This window comes from Ammospiza nelsoni, chromosome 3, assembly GCF_027579445.1.
Source record: "Ammospiza nelsoni isolate bAmmNel1 chromosome 3, bAmmNel1.pri, whole genome shotgun sequence".
Classification (NCBI taxonomy): domain Eukaryota; kingdom Metazoa; phylum Chordata; class Aves; order Passeriformes; family Passerellidae; genus Ammospiza; species Ammospiza nelsoni.
The window spans coordinates 99705847-99726113 of NC_080635.1; the positions used below are offsets into that span (position 1 = coordinate 99705847).

The 20267-nt window shown below is 34.5% G+C and overlaps 1 protein-coding gene across 1 annotated transcript in view; it reads left to right on the forward strand.

Moving 5' to 3' along the window:
• EYS (eyes shut homolog) overlaps positions 1-20267 on the forward strand; it is a 703265-nt gene that overhangs the window by 361818 nt on the left and 321180 nt on the right. The window contains exons 30-32 of the mRNA XM_059467250.1: positions 3112-3236; positions 6841-6965; positions 10296-10548. Of these exons, the coding sequence (XP_059323233.1) occupies positions 3112-3236; positions 6841-6965; positions 10296-10548 (503 nt within the window). The remainder of the gene's footprint in view (positions 1-3111; positions 3237-6840; positions 6966-10295; positions 10549-20267) is intronic.

The window sequence follows — 20267 nt, forward strand, 5'->3', positions numbered from 1 at the left end:
GGGTTTTTTTGTAGAATGTCCATGTCCCAAACAACACATAGAAATATGTTCCAAAGTGTTTCAGATATGTTTACTTCTATTTATAGTAACAAGAACTGTATTTCATACCTACTTCAACTTTCTAATATCAGTTGTATTTAAATTCTACTGTTTCTATCCCTTCTAATGTTCTAGAAGAAATGACAGAAGGGAAGTAAGAATGTGGAAAGGCAGAACAAAAACTTTTTTATTTTTTTTAGAGGAGTAGATATGAAGGAAGGTGGGAGTGAATAAAATGCTAAGAAATTATTGGAGTCAAATCCTAAGTTAAATTCTTTAAACTCTTAACAAAGTGTAAAGTTCATTGCAATTTTGGGAAATTTGTGAAAGCTGCTGATACTAAGCTGTTGTTTTAGCTTACTTTTAGTTGCTTCATAATTGCTCAAATAATTTAGGTAATAGCATGGCTGTCTTTGCAGTGATGAAGCATTTTTTATATCACAACATGTTTTTTGAACAGAGGCAAACTGAATACTGTGATATTCCAGTTTTTACCAAAAAAATATAACACATCATTATGCTAAATACTTCCAATATTCTAAAGTATTCTGTAAGTTGAATGATTATCTGACACTGGAAACACAGCACCTTGTATATTTTGATATATGTAAGACTTGATATACTGGATATCTAGGTGCTTTCATGGGTTTAAGCCTTTCATCTAAATTTCAATTTGAAAGAAAAGTCCTATTCGCAAAACTTTTCTATTTCTGGTGGTGCCACAATCACTTAATATGGTATTATAGATTTAATAAATATTTGGAAAGCTTGCAGTACAAAATAGGTTATTTTGCCAAACCTTTATATGTACACACATAGATAAATATATATACTTTTCTGCCTCAGTGAAAGTATGAGTTAGGCCCATAGTTATGTAGTTTATATCTCTGAAGTTTCAAGGCTTTGTAGAGCCTTGAGTCTCTGAAGTCTCAAGCTTTTCTGGGTAGGAAATTTCACAGAGTTCATCCAGGCTGTAACCTGCAATATCTAGCTGATTCCATACTATTGATTCTCCATGGGAGTTATAGCAACCTGCTTCACTAATCATTCCTGCTCCAAATAGTTATGACCACAGGAGATCAGTAAAGACTGTTCTATTCTAGTCTTTATTGGTGTCTACTACTCAGCAAGTATACACACCACATATCAAAATGTGCCCAATCGAAGCAGCCAACAGGAGAGTTCTTAAAAAGACCTTTATTCAATGTTTGACTTTTACAGACACACACATTAGATACACATTAGATAAGTTGTTCTGTCCAGATATTTTACATAATTGTACATTTTTTCCAGTTTATTCTGTAAATGTTTTTTTATTGTTAAGATAAAATACATATAATTGCACCAAAGCATAAAGTTAAATTGAATTTAAACTGGCATAGTATTCGCTGTGTCTAGTTGCCTTTTTCCCCTAGTAGAATATTCTCTCCATCCTTTTCATATCAGGGAAAATTTTTTCCCTTCAATTTGGTTTTTTTGGATATTTTAATTAATCTGTTAATTTTCTTTTCCTTAATATGCTCTGTAGACAGTCTAAAAACAAAGGTATATGAAGAAAAGTACTTAAGATTTCCATGAGCAGAATCATCCTCTGCATTCCATATTCCACCGAGCATAGGAGAATGCCAGGGTGATTCATGTTGGGTATGCGAAGTTGTGCTCTAACTACTGGGCTTTGACATTTACATATAGGATCAAAGGACCAAACTGTATCTTCTCAGTGATTTTTTAAAAATGTTTTTCAACCAAAAAACAGGCGGGCTTATGGCGCACTCACCAAGGTGCATTTTTCATGCTTTTTCTCTCATATATTATGACTAGATATTTGAAAAACAGTAGTGTGTGCTTCAGTTTATTTTCCAAGCAGTACGACATAGCTGTCATCTGTGGTTGATGTGGACTTTGACAAATCTGTTCTGTTGTTATTTTTTTGGTAGATTCCAAATTGCCATTACCCAGAGTGTATTCCATATGAAATGAAACAAACTTAGTCTAATAGCAAAAGTAAACCAAAGTATAATTCCTGATACATAGTGTAATAATCCTCCAGGAGGGGTCTCACACATGGGTTTCATGGTCCATCCTCCTCTTTTGCTTCACAATCTGGAAAGCTAAGGTAGGTACTGCAGGTACCTCATTCTAATTGAAAATGTTGAATTCACTCAATGCAGCATCTTGAGGAGTAGGTGGCATGGCTGCTTGGATTTACTCTGCTAATATACTCATCCTCCTAAGTGAGACATAAACCTTTATGCTTTTCAGTAGACCCAAGACAACATACAAGGCGTGCATGACCGAGTTACTGAAAGGAGTTTTTGAAAACATTGTCTCATGTGAAGTATATTCATGTACAACATATCTCAAAAGAGTAAATTTTATTAATATCATTATGGGACCGTGTATTTTAGAACATATTTGCATATATCTGTAAAGCTGTGTGTATACACACAAAGACATGTTTTAATAATGAGATTAGTAGGATTTTTGCACTTCAATAAAGATCTTGTAAGTCTTGTAAGCTATATGTTGAAATCATATGGAACTACTTTGATATCAGTTATCACATAGAATTTACAACCACAAAAATACAGAAGAGTTTTTTTAAAGAAAACTAATATTTTATACCTACAATAATAATTAAAGCTTGAGTCCTGAAGATTAGCTTTTATGCTGCAGTTTATATTTGATAGTACACAGTTGTCAGCAGGCAGTTTTTCAAACATAGGCTGCAGTTACTTAGCTAAATTATTTTAGTAGACAATCTCCCAAGGGCACCTAAAGAAAGGTTTGTATTCACCTTGATAGAACCACTGCACTCTAATTGGGACTGTTATGCTTGATTATGGTCCAGATGTAAAATTTTTGGATGGGTTTTGCCATCGTAAATCCCTTAAAAGATCAGCATGTATCACAACATGAAGCTTGGAAGTGTTCCAGTAAAATACCTTGAAACAGAAAGTAATATATGATGTCTTGTAAATGCACATATTTTAGACACATTGTTTCCACACAAGGTCTATTTTATATTATATTTATGTATAGTATAACACTTTGAAATGTTGTTTTCTTCAGGTGTCTTGCTGGATTTTCTGGACAATTTTGTGAAATAGAAGTTAATGAGTGTAATTCATCACCTTGTCTACATGGCTCGACCTGTACTGATCATATCAATGGATACACTTGTAAATGTCAACAAGGTAACTGCCATATGACAGAGCAATCTTAAGCAATGATATTTTTGAATTATCAGTGTTACTAGTGAGAAAATTGGTAAACCAAATCAAGCTGTTTTGTTATTTATGAACTGTAAGCTGCAAAAATGCTATCTCTTTGGCAAGATTTTTGAATGAAATCTAAAGAGAATTAACTACTCCAGTAAGGATATGAGAAAGCCTTCAAATTAAGGCCAGCTCACTGAGGGAGTCTGAAGTATTATCTAGAGCCAGGTTTATTGTTTATGCTCTTTACTAATGTAATTTGCTGACTAAGTTGTCAAATACTCACTGCTTAACAGCAAAATAATTTCACTACCTATAGAATGAAATTGAGAAGAAATTCTGAAGATTTTAAATAGCATTTTTATTATTATCCTTAGTGTTGGTGTTGTAAGGCATACCTTATTGGTATTACAATACAAGATTACAAGTTTATTCTGCTGGCTGGGATTAAGAGAAATTTTTTTAAAGATTATAAAGAGAATGAAAAAAAGGCACTTGCTTAAAAAATGGGAACTGTTTCCTAATTATGACAGAGATCAACTAAAACAGGTCAAGTGGTTGATGCAAATGTAAGAGATTTAGTATTCATCAAAATATTTTACAAATGTTTATCAAAATTTTACAAAAGCAAAGGTCACAGTCAGTCTGCATTTTCATGCAATCACAAATTTAATCTGTTCAGGACTACTTACAATCTCCTGTCATGTCTGCTAATAAAAAGCCATTTCTCAACATAAGTAGGATTTCTAATCCATATGCATAAGTAGCATCTTGCTCCATAAATTACTCTTAAATTAAGAAATATTTAAGTACCTGGCTCCTGAAACTTTAATTTTTCAGTTTAAATCTACTATTTTACTCACTTCCACTGCTGAATGATTTCTGACATAATACTGCAACAAGGTTTCTTACTGGTTATTTTAGAGATAATTCAAATATATTCTGTATGATAAATATTCTGTTAACCATGCTATCTCCATATATCTGATCTAGTCACTTTGTGCCAAAATATGTTCACATTGTTGGTTTCAATTTACAAGCAAAAACATGTTAGCAAACTCTACTGAAGTTGTGACCATATATATATTACACTTCTCTAGAGTCTTTCTACTCATTCTTGTTCTACATTTAAATAAAAGCACATAGCAAATTGAATATTAATACATTTTGCATTTTTTTCATTCTGAATTTGTCTTAATGCAGCTTACAAAACTATATGTATGAAATCTTATTCAAAATAGTATAGAAGATACTGAAGCAAATACTTGCATGTGTATAATGAAATTTAATGAGGCAGTTTATTAATTTGTTTAATTGACAATAAGGAATGACTTTCTAACATATAAGACTTAAATCTAAGTATCTTTGGCTTACTAAAGGCTAATTATGAGTACTAAAGGCTAATTATGTACATTGACTACAGCTTAATATTTTTTAGAACTTCTTAAAATGTCAGATACTTAATAATTCAGAAAAACACTATAGTTGTGATGTATGAACCAATGTGTGAAGGTTTTTTTTATTTTTTCATACAGGATTCATGATAATAAAGATCTTTCTGATCTTAAAAAATCAGAGTCATGGCCTAACCTCAGTACTACAGATCCACCTGGTACTGCATATGGCCACAGCCCCCTCCACCAATATTAATGACTCAAAAACTTAAAGATGTATTTTTTTTAGTCATTAACACAGAATACATTGCCAAGCCCATTTTTTCCCTTATTTTTAAAGCTTATTAAAATAATACATCAAAGATATTTTAATATAGGCATTTAAAAATTGCTCATTAGCTAAGAACTGTGATTGTTGTCTCTGTGCAACATGGAAACTCTTGGTATAAGTAGGAGAAAGTTCTCTGAGGCTTTGGAACTCACTGCTACAGCTAACACATTTAAATACCTCCCAACCAAAGCATGGCTGACTTTCTTTTATATTCCTTTTAATAATACCATGTGCTAGTAGGGGTGAAAGATCTGTAAATCACTCTTCCATTAGGTAAAAACACAGAATAAAAAAATCATACATTAAGTATATACATAATTTTTACATATCTTGAGGAGTTTTTAAAATTAATATGGTATTTTACAATGTTATTTAAGTCTTTAAAATGGCTGAAGAGATGTAAAGGTTACAGCTCTGAAAAGAGGTGGATTTGGAGAGGCAGGGGAATCTTTGAGAGGAGGAACTTTTTTCAAAGTTGCACATCTGAAGAAAGGGATTAGAAAAAAAAATATCATCCAGAGAGAGAAAGTAGAAATACCTAGGGAAAAAATTGGCATTTTTTGCAGGCTTTGACTGTTCACATATAATGGATCTTATATTTCTCTTCTTAGCTTCACCTATAGAAATATGGAACTGGATTGGGGATTTTTTGGTCTATAAAGGCAACAATGGGAAACAACTTGGGAGATAGTCTGATAGACCCCTCAACAGATTCCCTGTTGTAATTTAATGAAATGGAAAAGAGATGGTACCAAGACTGAAACAGGAACAAGGCAGATGATTGCAGTTTTCCAAAAACCTCCAGAGAACAAAGTGAAGCATGTGGTGACAGCATGTGATACCAGGAAAGGGAATGGATGTATCTCTGACAAATGCATTTTGTAATGGATCATGAATTTTGTCAGCTATTGTCCCAGTAGCAGCCCCACACCCTTGGAATAATAGATGCATGTTCAGGTTCTGTGCCTGCAGCTTCAGGCTGTTCAGGTGCAGAAGCAGCATGGAGAGATGCAAACTGTGTTCTAACAGCACCTCAGACAGCCCAAAAGCAACAACAGCAGCTGTTGGAATTAACAGCAGGCTCATGGTGAAGTCTTTAACTGGGCAGGCTGCTCTTCTACCAGGGCAGCTAAAGCAAGACTGGAATGTAACAGGGGAATCCATTTGATGAATACTCTGAGGCAAAGTCTGAACAGTGACAACTAGATTTGCAGCAGGACTGCTAGGGAGCTTGTGGGGCTGTTGGGTTTTCTTTGTTAGTTTGTTTAGAAATAGTAAAATGGAGAAAAATCAAATCTGTAATGGGCAGTGGGAATATCATGGCAGAAAGTCAGTGCTCTTCATTAACTGGCCATATTTTACAGAGTTCTGGGTTTGTATTTACCAAGCAAATGGACTGATTCCATTTCAACTTAGCCTACAAGGAGCAAGTTCAAGACGGGCTTAAATTACATGACCTAAAACACAGCTTCAAGATGAGAATTTGGCCTCTAATTTATGGTGCACTTTCTTGTAAAGGAGATTTTTGTAAGAAATGTATATCAATAAAATATCCAGTTATCTGACTAATGAACTGTGAGAAGACAGAATCTCAAGTGTTCAAACACAAAGTATTTGCTCAGAAAATATCCTCCTCATTGATCTGGTACAGTAATCTCAGAGTTTCTCTTTTTAACTTTTTTCCTTTATTTTTTTCTACTCTGAGAAACCACAGCCCAAAAAATTTCATATTCATCCCATAATATATATGAAAATGGATGATAGTTACCCATACCTTTGTTCCATTTACACTCAGTAAGTGGATACAGATTTTAATGAGTCTTGCTTTGGGGTTTGCTTTGCTTTTGTTTTCTGACAGGATGGGAAGGCCTCCATTGTGAGTTGGATGTTGATGAGTGCATATCCAACCCCTGCATACACGGTATCTGTGTTCAAAAGGAGCCCAGCTTTGGTTATTCCTGTTTTTGCAAGCCAGGATTTGTGGTGAGATGCTGAAATTTCTCTTATCTTTCCTTTTACCTGGCTGTTCAACATTGCACAGAAAATACTTTTTCTTTTTAAGCTTGCTCAGAATTGTTCATATACTTCTTGAATGGAATGGAATGGAATGGAATGGATTTACAGAAGTGACTTATGCTTTGTTCAAGGAATTCACCAGGAATTTCTTCCTGTTCCAGCGACTCTGTCTACAATTTTGTAAAGTCTGTATTTTACCATAAGGGCTTGGTAGGCAGAAATAGATCTGAACAATGCAAATAATCTGACTGAATTTACTGACAAACGATCCTGAGAAGGAAAAAACTATCTCATAAAAATTAATACCATTTTTGAAAGGTGGATTTTACAGACTAGTAAGGGTAACATTGATACTTCCCACAGAGCACAGTAACTGCTGCCTTTTTGTCTTCTAAAGCAGATTGGCTTTCAAAACAATGCCAAGTAGTGATGAAGGATACATCACTTGAAGGCCATAGTCTTTTTATACAGAAAACAGGTTGACCCTTATGTTACAATAATCTCATTTTTTTCCTTAAATATTCATGCTTATCTTACATGAACAATTGTAATGGAGAAGATCAGGTTCACAATTTTTTGTACCATTTATGTCTCACCAAAAAAACCCCAAAAAAATCTTCTGAATACCAAATAAAACCACCAGAGAGAAAGATTAAAATCTGTTTAGAGAAATTATTTTTTCAATTAGTGCAAAATTTATTGGTACAAGTCAGTGTTGTGTGACACTGTAGAGACCAGAAGTACAAATAAACCCAAAAATGGGTTAGAAGGACGATAGATTAATTGTTATTCATATTACTCTTCTGAATGTTATCCTGGCCCAGGGAGTCTTTGATTTACTTATTGTCAAAAGTTGGAATGGTATATTTGGTGAGTTACCAGATGCTAGCTCTGCTTGTTTTCTTCCTGTTTTCTTCCCAAAGTATTCAATAACAGCTCACTGATGATGGAGCTAGATAGATATTTGACCCATGGGGGCAGTTTTTCTATTAGTACATAGCTTGAGTATTAATTGTACATTATTTCAGAACAAGCAAGCCCTTGCAGAAGGAAAAGTAACAAGCCTGTGAAGCAGCTGAAATTTAAGATGTATCATCTTTGCCTTTTATTCTATTATTCATTTTTCCATCTTCAGTGCCTCCAATTCCACTATGCTTTGGGAAGGAATATAAAAGTAGGAAAACATGGTGGGAGACCAACATAGAAACATTTTTAATATACCTATCTTCAGTGTCAAGGATAAGAAATTATGGTCTAAACACCTCAAGCGGTATATTTGTTAGGTCCCAATGGGTTCTGGTTCCTAAGAATGAGTAGGTATGGAGTGGAAACAGCAAAACTCACAGAGAAATAAGTATTCAAAGAACTCCAGCTAGAGTGTGTATGTAAATCTTCTGTAGTCTGTGTCTGTACTGTTACCCAAAGTATGGATCATAAAGCATAGAATGTGAAATCTCTCATAAATTTTCAGAAGAAAAGCATAGCCAGTGGTATATGAAATAAGTGTTTACCTTTTAAGTGGAACCATCTGTAGATATATACCTACTTTAAAGTACAAATCTGCACAAGCTAAATGATTCCATCCCCCTGCATGGAAACTGCTAAAGCATTTACAGGCACTTTCAGTGCTATCAAATTTATCTATGGCTACTTAATGTACCCTTCATGCACACTGGAGGTTATCCACATCTGCTTTGTTTCTATGAGTCATAAAATCGTAATCAAATGCTCTTTGCCATTAAATGTAGTAGTCATAAAAATGTACTAATCTGTCGCAGGAAAGTCAGAATGAAACATAAGTTTTATAGGATTAAAAACGATTATGAGCCTGCTCAAACTGATCATTTGTTCTATGTGTGGAATTAGAAAAGAGCAAGAAGGAAATGCATGGGAACTGACATATTAATTGGTCTGTTTTTCCTTTGTGCTTTGGAATACCGACGCAGTGAGTGATTTTATAAGATGCCATGAATTTACCAGATAGCTTGTCTGCTTGCCAAAATAAATTAAGAAGTTGATTGAAACAAACATGAATGTATCAAAATTACTCAAAACCCATCAACTTATTCGGGGTTTCTGTTTTAAACCCCGAATAATTTATACTAATTATTAAAAAAGTAATTTCAGTTTTCATGCCTACATTTCTTCCTCTCTCTCTCTTGTCCTTCCTATTGTTTCTTAATATCACAAATCAATATAATAGAGTTGACAGAGATCTCATAAAATACAAGTTGTCCCAAATTCTGTGTAAATAGTTAGCTATGTAGACATGAAAGACTTTTTAAGTATTTGTCTGAAGGAAAGTGTGTAATGAATACATGCTTTTTGAGCTCTAGAGAAGGCTTGGATTTTTTAACACGTGCTCCAATTGCAGGAGAAGATTCAGTTAAAAATTATATCCTGATGATATGTTGTAAGAGATGTATGTCTTCAGGGATGAAATGTACATATTTTAAATAGTTATCAAACATGTAGTATCCTTCTAGGATAGCTGTTAGCTGTCTTCCTTCATGTAGTCCATTAGTTCATTGCAACAGAAGTGAAAATAAAATGAACCCAGGCCTGACTTCAGAATATATTTATTTCACACTTCAAGAATGCATTTAATTCACATAATTATTCCTTGCCTTTTTCACAGACCACTGAATATGATCATTTTTGCTTTATTACTAGGGAGGATATTTCCGACTTCCCATGAATTGTTACTCTCGATAAAAAATTAGGAAATGAATACCTGGTCCAATTTGAGACTGCCACTATATATTTTTCTTTTCTAAGCACTATCTGTGAATGCAAGGTATTAACAGGGAGCTGTGTGCAGATTTGGTAACAACAGACAACAAACAATGGACTGCAGTGTACAAAAGGAAAGAACATTAGCTTGCAAGTCAGAGCAAGCCATAGATTTTTAGTCAGCAAAGTCCTCTGTAAAAAGTATTCTACATTCTATATGAAAAAAAGTATACCTATATTCTATATGAAGATCATTATTTGAACCAGTTTTTAATACTGGTAACAATATTGTCTTTGATACTATGCAATTACAAATCTGTAAAGAAATTATTTTCTTGATAATTAGAGTCAAAATGTTACTCAGTTAAAATTTAAAATATGCAACTATACTATTATATTAGTTAAGGAATATTTTCCACATGGTATTTCCTTTTGAAAGTGTAAACAGCTTAATATAAGCAAAAAATATTTTAGAATCAAAAGACAGCAATAATTGTAACTAACGTCACTATAAAATGTAAATTGTCGTCAAAATATGTCCTTTTATTGAAAACTCTCTTTCAGGGACGAAGCTGTGAGCTTAATTACAATGATTGCCTTATACAGCCCTGCTCCACTGGGTTTCTTTGTGTTGATGGAATAAACAATATCACCTGTTTACCTACTGTGCCCCAAAGCAAGAAAATTCTCAGTGAAGTGGCTGAAGTGTTTCCTGCTGAAATTTTAGACAACGACCTTCCATCAGCACTGGCTGTGTCTACGGAACTTTGGTCTAAACATGTCTCTCCTGATTTACATGCAGGAGAAGTGTCCCAAGGTGAGTAGAAAGAGCTTCTGAATAATGCATATATCAAACTTCTTTCCTTGTTAATGCTTCTAAAATGGTAAGAATATTGGAAATATAATAATTTTAATTATTAAGATTTTTTCATTTCATGTATTCCCTTCTATTTTTCTTGTATTTACTGCAACATCCTTTCTTAATTGCATTTATATGTAACTGCAAAATTACTCTTTTCTCTCAAAAGAATTTTTCCCACCATCTTTCACATCCAGTAAAGAAAACTTCACTTTCATTTAGCTGGGTTTTCAGTTTTCCAGAGTGTACAATTTCATATGCCTCATATTGTGTGCAGTAATCTCTGATTCTAATGCCAATCTTCCCTTCTTCCTTGGCTAGTCAGCAGGAGAGAAAGATAATTTGCCTTACTCCACGGGGACTTTGATTCTTTTTTCCTAGTTCACATGTTTTCTGAGTGCTTCTTTTTCTGTGCATCTAGATGTTTTTAGACTAAAATGCATATTGGACAAACCTGTCAAAGTCTCTGGCATTCTTATTGTTTGTAGTGATGTTTTGGGGATGCCATAAGTTTCCTATCCTATTATTTTAAAACATTCACAAAAAAGTCAAAAGTAACAGAAGTGCAACATTTTATTATGAAGATTGTATCTACATTGTGGCCTCTTTATTTTACTAAAAATAGTATTACACAGGCATTCTCTTTACAGATGGTTTCAGAATTTTTTCTTATATACATCTTCAAAGCGATTACTTGTATAGAAAATAAGCTGAGTCTTGTTTTGTTGGGGTTTTTTGGGGGGTTGTTTGGTTTTGGGGGTTTTTTTGTTTTGTTTTGGTTTTTTTTAAAATGTTGTTTTGTTTTTTATTTGGGTAAATGATTTATAGAGAATGTTGGGTTTTGGTGTACAGAATTCTCTTGGGATCGACTGATTGAGTGATTGAACTGCTTGTTCTGCCTTTTCCTTCACAAGAATGACATACTCATCTTCCATTTTTGATTGATATTGTCTGACTATTTTTCTTCAAAGACTGTCTCCTAATAATCATCATTTTCATCACTCATGTTCTTTAAAGAGACAAACATAAACTTGACAAAATGATTGGGTGATGTTAAACAGCTGACCACAGAGGAAATTCAACTAACACTGGAGACAAAACTGCATGATCCAGACATGGAGATCTGTCATTCATGAAATCAGGGTACTTCTGAAACATTCAGCTGAGTAGTGTATCTCAACAATGACTTTTCACTGACATAGTTAACAGTAGTTCTGAGCTCAAAACATGTCTATTTGTAAACGTGAGACTCTTAAAATATTTTTAAAACAATCTGATCAAGTGCTCTTATTTATATCTTCTTCCTACAAAACCTTCAGGTATAAAGTTACTGATGGATACTGAAAAGTTGGCATTGTTTGAATCCCCTAATGACAAGATATCCTACTTGGTTTTATTGGCAGAAGTCACAAACAGAAATTCGTAACATTTTAATGACAAACCATTTATTTTTACATACCTGTTATCCTGCTTCAAGTTCTGCCTTATGCAAGTATATTAGCTGTACTGTACTGAAACAAGTGACTGCTGTGCCTAACAAAGAACTCATGAGTACACCCTGGTACCTGGACTGCACAGAACATCTGCAGTGGAGTAGGGTCTGGCCTTTATCAGCTGGTGTTCTGTCAAGTTCCTCATTTCTATTCAGAGAACCTTTTTGAGGTGGTGGGGTGCTTTTATACCAAGATAAAAGTGTCTGTCAAGGTTTCCAGGTGCTTGGAAGGGATTTATTGTCAGCAGGCAGCAGCTGATATGGCACCTGCAGCCATACCTGACACAGATGGCTCTTCCTCACCTTCTGCCACACGGGCTGCTCGAGCAGCAGAGCAGCAGGTTGGAGGCTGCTACAATGCTGACAGGAGATCAGCAACACAAGTTTCACCTCACTACAATAATCTTTTCAGGATTTCAGGTGTTCCTTTCATCACACTTACATATAAACTCAGGAGGTATTTCTACCTCTTGAGTATATAGTTAGGATATTATAGTATAGGTTATAGTATATGAGTATATAGTATATAAGCATAATCAACATTTTTAATGTAAAATAGTTACAGAGAAAAGTGTATATATCTTGAGGTAAAATTTTTTTGTATGTAGTACAATTAACTTGCCACTTCTCGTTTCACAATGAGACAAATGATGGCTGCATTTTTTAAAAGCAGTACTACTTTTAGAACATTGCAACATTTCAGAAATAAATTCAGGGAATTAAAGGACACAGGAAAACCTAAGAACTCTGGAATTAAATATTAGGGAATATTGATTGATTTGGTCTACAGTTTTATATTATATTTTTACAAAACAGAATGAATACCCATAAAGTCAAGGAGAGGTTTTTTTGCTTTTCATTCTTTGCTTGAGGGCTTGTGTTGGAAAAAATTACTTTATATCATTGATTTAAAGCACTTAGGGGGGAAAAGGTATTTCTAGACCAGGAAAGATATGTATAAAGGTGCCAAAAGACAAATAAACCATTTTTGTTGGGTATAGAATACAGTTATTTTCCTGTGAATGCTCATCTAAATAGATTTCATTCTCAGTACACATACAGAAATACACAGATCAAATTCATGTTTACAGAACTGCCTCCTGATACTATGCCTGTAGTCAAGAGGTCAAGTTGTCTTAGTATACCACTATGGATGTTGTTTGATGTTGATGTATTGATGTTGTTTTGGGGAGTTTTGTTAGTTTGATTGGGTTTTATAGTGGAAAAAATAGAAAAGGAACAACAATGCATCCCCAAAAGTAATAGCTGTCCTTATGTTGATGCATAAGCAAATCTATGTCTTTTTTATTGGAAGAAATAAGACTATTAAAAAGCTAAGTGAGAAATGCTCTTGGATGAGTAAAATCTTTAATACACAATCCATAGTAGAAGAAAGTCAAGCTGTATAACCGGTTGTACTTGTCTCTAATTACAGATTTTGTGTATTTGTTAATAACTTTTATTAATAAAACTTGAGAAAAAATACTGATGACTCACCCACATAAATTGCAGTCTGACAAATGGAAACTACATACTTTTCATGTATTTTAGAATAGCTTTTCTCATATCACAATCAGTAGATACATTACAGCAAGTTCTAAGCTACCTTAGAGTAGCAGGGATCTCTAGTAAAGGGCTATGAGAGATGAGCTATATCTTGCAGAAAAATATATTTTTTGATCTGGTCTCCAGGTGTGCTTTTAAACTGCCATGACATTGCTTGCAGCAAATAATGTTTTGTAAATACATTTATTCTTAGGAAAAAAAAATTATTGTTATAGAAATGCTTTCATGTGACCAGAGGGGATGACAGTTCTTAACCATTTGTCTGTTAGCACTCTGTGAAATTCTGTATGACTTTTTCACTTTCCCATGCTCTGCCACCAAGTAATTGCCCAATAAGCAACCATTAACACAAATTGAATGCAGGGAACTTTTCTCTCTCTCTTTCTTTCTTTCTTTCTTTCTTTCTTTCTTTCTTTCTTTCTTTCTTTCTTTCTTTCTTTCTTTCTTTCTTTCTTTCTTTCTTTCTCTCTTTCCTTCCTTCCTTCCTTCCTTCCTTCCTTCCTTCCTTCCTTCCTTCCTTCCTTCCTTCCTTCCTTCCTTCCTTCCTTCCTTCCTTCCTTCCTTCCTTCCTTCCTTCCTTCCTTCCTTCCTTCCTTCCTTCCTTCCTTCCTTCCTTCCTTCCTTCCTTCCTTCCTTCCTTCCTTCCTTCCTTCCTTCCTTCCTTCCTTCCTTCCTTCCTTCCTTCCTTCCTTCCTTCCTTCCTTCCTTCCTTCCTTCCTTCCTTCCTTCCTTCCTTCCTTCCTTCCTTCCTTCCTTCCTTCCTTCCTTCCTTCCTTCCTTCCTTCCTTCCTTCCTTCCTTCCTTCCTTCCTTCCTTCCTTCCTTCCTTCCTTCCTTCCTTCCTTCCTTCCCTCTCTTCCTCTCTTCCTCTCTTCCTCTCTTCCTCTCTTCCTCTCTTCCTCTCTTTTTCTTTTATTTTTTCTTGCTTTTTCTTTCTTTTTCTTTCTCTCTCTGTTAGGGCAGCCAAGCATTGAAACAAGTCCAGAGAGATTGCAGTTTCCGTCCTTGGAGATATTTAGAAATAATCTGGACAATATCCTGAGAAACCTGTTGTAGCTGACCCTGCTACAGGTGAGGCTAAATTAGATAAACTTCAGTGGTCCCTTCAAACGTCAGTTATCCTGAGATTCTGTGGTACCATGAAATGGTTAGGACAGAATTGCCTTTCAGACATTGTTTATAAAGACTCTTAGAATTTACTTCTATGCAAGTAACTAGTTAGTCACCAAGAGTGGGATTCATCATACCTATAGCTATCCATTCATTAATCTGTGTAAACTATATTACTGTAATAAATGAAGAAAAATTGCAACATCTGCTTTAGATGTCTGTTCTGGGATAGGATGCAAACTTTTCTCCTTTTCTTAATATGTACTATTCTGCTTCTTTGTACTTTTGTTTTGGCAAAGAAATTGAATATTGCCTTGAATATTCTGTTTTTGTAATGTATGTGGATCATAGAGCTCACAAAGACATTTGAAAGACAAAACCCAGCAAAACCAGACATGAATGTTAACAACAAACCTGCTATTACAGAGCAGCTAACTGGATTTACTTCCATTAATTATGGAGAAAAACTTTCATTAAACAAATACATTACTGAAGTGGATTTTCATCCCCCTATTGAGTCACCTACTTTCACTGCCTGTGTTCAATATTTCATTATTTCCTTTAAGACTTTCCTTTCCTTAAGACTGCCTAAAATATGAAATATGTTCTGAACATATCACTAGTAGTCAAATTGCTACATTACTACAAAGCTCTTCCTGTTCAGTATTATTTTGTTAACATCTTGCTCTGCAAAAATTCCAGTTTTGATTACATTATTGGTTAAACACCCCTAGCATAAAGCAAATTTCAGGGTCTTGGATTTTACACACTGCTTTTCTTTATAATGTAATGCTTTTTCAGCTTTCTCCTTAATCAAGTTCTATTCAATTACAGCAGGGTACACTTGGTTTCTGAAAAATGTTGAAACTACATGATGCCTTTGCCTCCTAATCTTTATCATATTGAATTGTTTATGTTATATTCACTGGATTTGTCATCACTCTCATTATTCCTTTAAGCTTTGTCTTTCATCAGTTTGGCCAGACATATTACTATTCATTCCATTGTAATTTCCCTGTTCTCAGTATCTGTAATCATATGCTGTTTTTAAACACATGTTATTATATCTGCCACATCAAGAAGGTAATTACTTTTGACACAGTGAAGTTACTAGCTATGTAGGTTAGCATGGAATTTCATGCAAAGTGAGTGCTTTTAACACTGATCCATTATTTGCACTTTATTTGTAACTGCTAGAAGCTTGAACTTGGTAACTTTCCAGACCTCTTTCACAAGCAGTCATTTTCCCTAGAGTTCTGATAAAGACCTAGAAGAATAATCACAAGCCTGGCCTACTTCTGGTTTTACTTAAGTGCAACCTGCTGCTCTGCAGGCAAAAAAATCTTGATGGTCTGCAACTTTTAAGTGTATTTTTTACTCTGATTGCTTTGTGCTCAGACCTCTAAGCAAGCCAGGTAAATAGGAAAATCTGTGGGAACTCTATGTAAATGGCTGTCACAACAAGAAAAAATTAAGAAATTAAACTTTCATTTAGAAACTCTACATAATTTGACATTTTCTAGATTTCTGTATTAAAGTAAATTTAAATAACCTTTTGAGCAGACAAATATCTTCTGCTTTCTAATCATCAAAATTGTTCTAGTAATATCTAAATGTCTTCTAGACTATGCACTGTCCATCTGCTCAGAGACTCATTGTGCTCGATATTCCCAGCTACTTTAAAGCAGAAAAAATCGTGATATTGGGAATAAAACTCTTGGCATACCAGCCAATGACAGCAGATGTTGAGTTTCAGGTATTAAGTAATTTGAGAACAGTATCTATGCCACTCAGTATCTCCTGTCATTTGGAGTTTCAAAGCCAGTTAGATCTATGAGCATCACCTACTCTGGGAACAGGAAAATATTCAAAAGCATCTTCTGTGTTTGAAAAATATTACTCTAAGAAACTTCCTACAGGCATAGTTAACTTCCATATGATTGGAAACAAACAAACAAACAAACACAAAACAACAAAAAATACATTTACTAGTACAAGTATTTCTGGGTTAGGGAAGTTTTTTTTCTTGTAACTCAAAAGATTTTCCATCATTTTTGGAATACTATCAGCATTCTATTTTAAGATTGATTTATACTGTAGATTTTTGAACAACCAAACTATATAACATGTGGGATAACATTCATCAGCATAGCAAGTGTACTGCTTTGAAAATCTTAAAATGTCTTTTGTGTAGAGGGTTCTGAGGAGCCTAAATCAATTAGGATTGCTTTTCTTTGAAGAATAGCAAATAAAAGATATGAGGTGTTCCATGTAGCTCACACTTTGCATGTACATTTTGGAGCAGTTATTGAATTAATTATGCTTTGCTCTTAAACCTTATTTTGAATATATTGAAAATGAATCATAATTATCAACTTCTGCAGTTTAAAATAAGAAGGGATTTTAGAGTCATAAGAACCTCCGAGTAAGTCTTTCTCTGATTATTTATTTGGAAAACCTATTATTTGGTATAATATGAAAAGTATCCCAAATGCACAGATTGTTCCTCAGAGGAATTGTTACATTCCCTGGAGTTAAGTCATCCTAAGGGATGATTTAGCAGCATTCTAAGTGTAAACACTGTCAGTTCAGCTTTTTCCCCATCTTGTTTGAGGAAGTGGAGAGGTTCCTGTATGACTCCCTTGAGCGAGTACCTGCTCACTGGCAGGGGTAAGTTGTGATAGTAACTGGGATCTGAACCAGAGAGGAGCACAACAGGAGGGTTGCGCTGTTGGGTTCTAGTGCAAGGTCTCTGGTCCTGTAATTGAAAAACATTGTTCAAAATCTTAGCAAACTTGACACCTGTAGTGAAGTTTAAATAATGTGAATTCCTGCTGAAAAACAAAAAAGGAAAATAATTATTTTCCTTCAGTTGGGATTTCAGCTTACATGGATATTGTTAAAATAGAGGAACTGTTGGCTAACCATAAGTTATAAGTCTCAGTTTTGTTCTCAGATCAGTCATATGTGTACAGATGTAAAGAGATTAATGTGCTGTGGAAAATAAAAGAAGGGAAAAAACCAAATCTTCCAAAGTACTGTTATATGTGTTTGCAATGAAGCAAGTTGTGGGATGGGGAAGGTAAAAAGGAAAAATTGTATGATGTAGATGGACGGGGAACATTGTAGCGTTAGGACAAGACAAAACAAATGTATACACAGTGAGGTAACACGATAGGATATTCAGGGTGACACGTTTAGGAACAAGACTTGAAATAGTACATATCATTGGCCTGAAGAAAGATAAAGTGCCTGTACTCTTCCTCAGCTTGTGTCGAAGTATAAGTCTTAAAAATTTCTATATTTACTCTGGTAGAAGCAAGAGGTAATATCTTCTCATGAGTAAAGCAGTATCCCTACTACAGTGTGTCATGTTGCCTCACCATTTTACCTTCTCATTATCTCAAATTTTAACAGTCTTGTAGAGTTGTGAGCAACAGTGGCTTTTGCACCTCAAACCTTTGACCAAAGGGTTTGTGTTATTTCAGGTAGCCAGTAAATCTTTATGTGCAGTTATGGAAAATATAAAATGACTTCATAAGCCAAACCTACTTTTTCTTTTGATGTCACATGGGTCAACATGTCACAAAGATTAAACTGATTACTCAATACTCTTGAGAAAATTGTGCTTGATTAACAGTAATCTGCCCTGTGACTTGGCTTGGCCTCCCAGCAATTTTTCATATATAGCTTTTCTTTTTTTCTTCTTCTTGAAAAGAAAGGCACAAACACATTTTTCACTATTAGTTAGTACACAATGTGGAGCTGGAACAATTTTTCTCAAGTCTTTGTTGTCTTAGCTCTGCTTCAGAAATTAGAGATGCCTTAAATACCTTTAAATGACTGTTCCTAACACTGTCCATTTACGTATAGCTAAGCAGTTGCTAAGTGCTTGTTTGCAGAAGAGAAAGGCTATGCCTATTCTGCATATCTAAATAGATCAAGAATATACCAAATGAAAAATGTTTAATTGTCCTTATGTGCTGGAAAAGGCTGCTCTCCATCTAAAGTTTGTATCTTACAGCTTTTCAGTCACTATTTTCTGTTTTGTGGACTAAAGAAAAATAAATATTTTGCCTATCTTGGCATGATTTATTGTAAACGTTCTTTTTTTTTCTTCCAAGCTGGGCAGGTGCAAGGTCATTAATCATTACTTAGGTCATGATTTGCTTTTTAGCAAACTGTCATATATTCAAATACCAAAGAAATGCTGCAGTTTACAGTGTCACAAACACTAAATCAAATGGCAATTCAGTCATTGTGTGTATCATAAGCAGGTTTTACACTTTAGAGTTTATTAACTCTAAAAGAATAATTTGAGAACGACCTTTTAGAACTATTTGCTGTTCAGAATTTATTTAGTATCACAATAATTAAGTCAGGAAAGTTTGCAGGGGATAAAATATACTGAAGGTAGTCACTTTAAAACTATTAGTTCCTATCCAGTCTTTCAGGATATAAGTAGGACTGAAAGAAAAATGAATAATTTTCCTTACACAGAACAGCAATTGTGTTCCAGTGCTGTGGTTCTATCATAGGTAACGCTGTGTCTTTAAATCCTGGAGCCAATTTCTCACCCGCAGTACAACAGGATTATCCAGCTGAATGCTGGACACTTGTTCCGGAAGGATACAGTGAGGGACAGTGTGAAAAGCTTTGCTGAAGTCCAAAAAGATTACCCCTGATGGCTTCTCTAGATGACTGGGTGAGTTACCCTGTCGGAGAAGGAAATCAAGTTTGAAAAGCAGGACTCCCTGTTCGTGAGGCCCTGCTGGCTGTGACTGATGACTGTGTTGTCCTCCACGTGTTTTTCAATACTCCCCAGAATTGTGTTTTCCATGATTTTAGTGGGCATTGAAGTGAGACTGACAGGCCTGTAGTTTCCAGGGTCCTCCTTGAAAATCAGGACAAGATTTTCTAGTTTCCAGTTGGAAACTCTAGATTCCAAAGACCACTTGAAATACATCAATTTTAATTGATTGTTTTGAATATATTTCTCTTTGTAAATATTAGTAAAAATAATAGCCATTTTTATTGGTGACCAGAAGTTAATTGCTTTTATACTTTAAAATAGAAATACTACGAGGGAAGTGGAATTTTAAAAAAAAGGCAGAATTACTAGTAGAATGGATGTAAAAATAGAAATTTTTTTTATACACCTCAATATAAAAAAGAAAGATATCTAAACATTCCTTCAAGAATTAACCTCAGCATGACTGTCAGTATCTATGTTTCATTTGAGGGGTAAGAACTATGAAGTATACATTTTTTTCTCTGTTGAAGAGAGAAGAAAACTCTCTGATACTGGACAATCTGCTACATTTCTTATTCTGACGGGCATTTTTCAAATTTCATATTATGTAATGCTCTGAAATTATGTATTTCCTCTGAAATTTAACTTTAACGCCAGGTGTTTCAGTTATTCTGATGTTTGTGGTTTCTGTGGCTTCTGCAAACCCTTTTCATATAAGTAGACTATGTTTCAGACCTTTATAAATACCATGACTTCC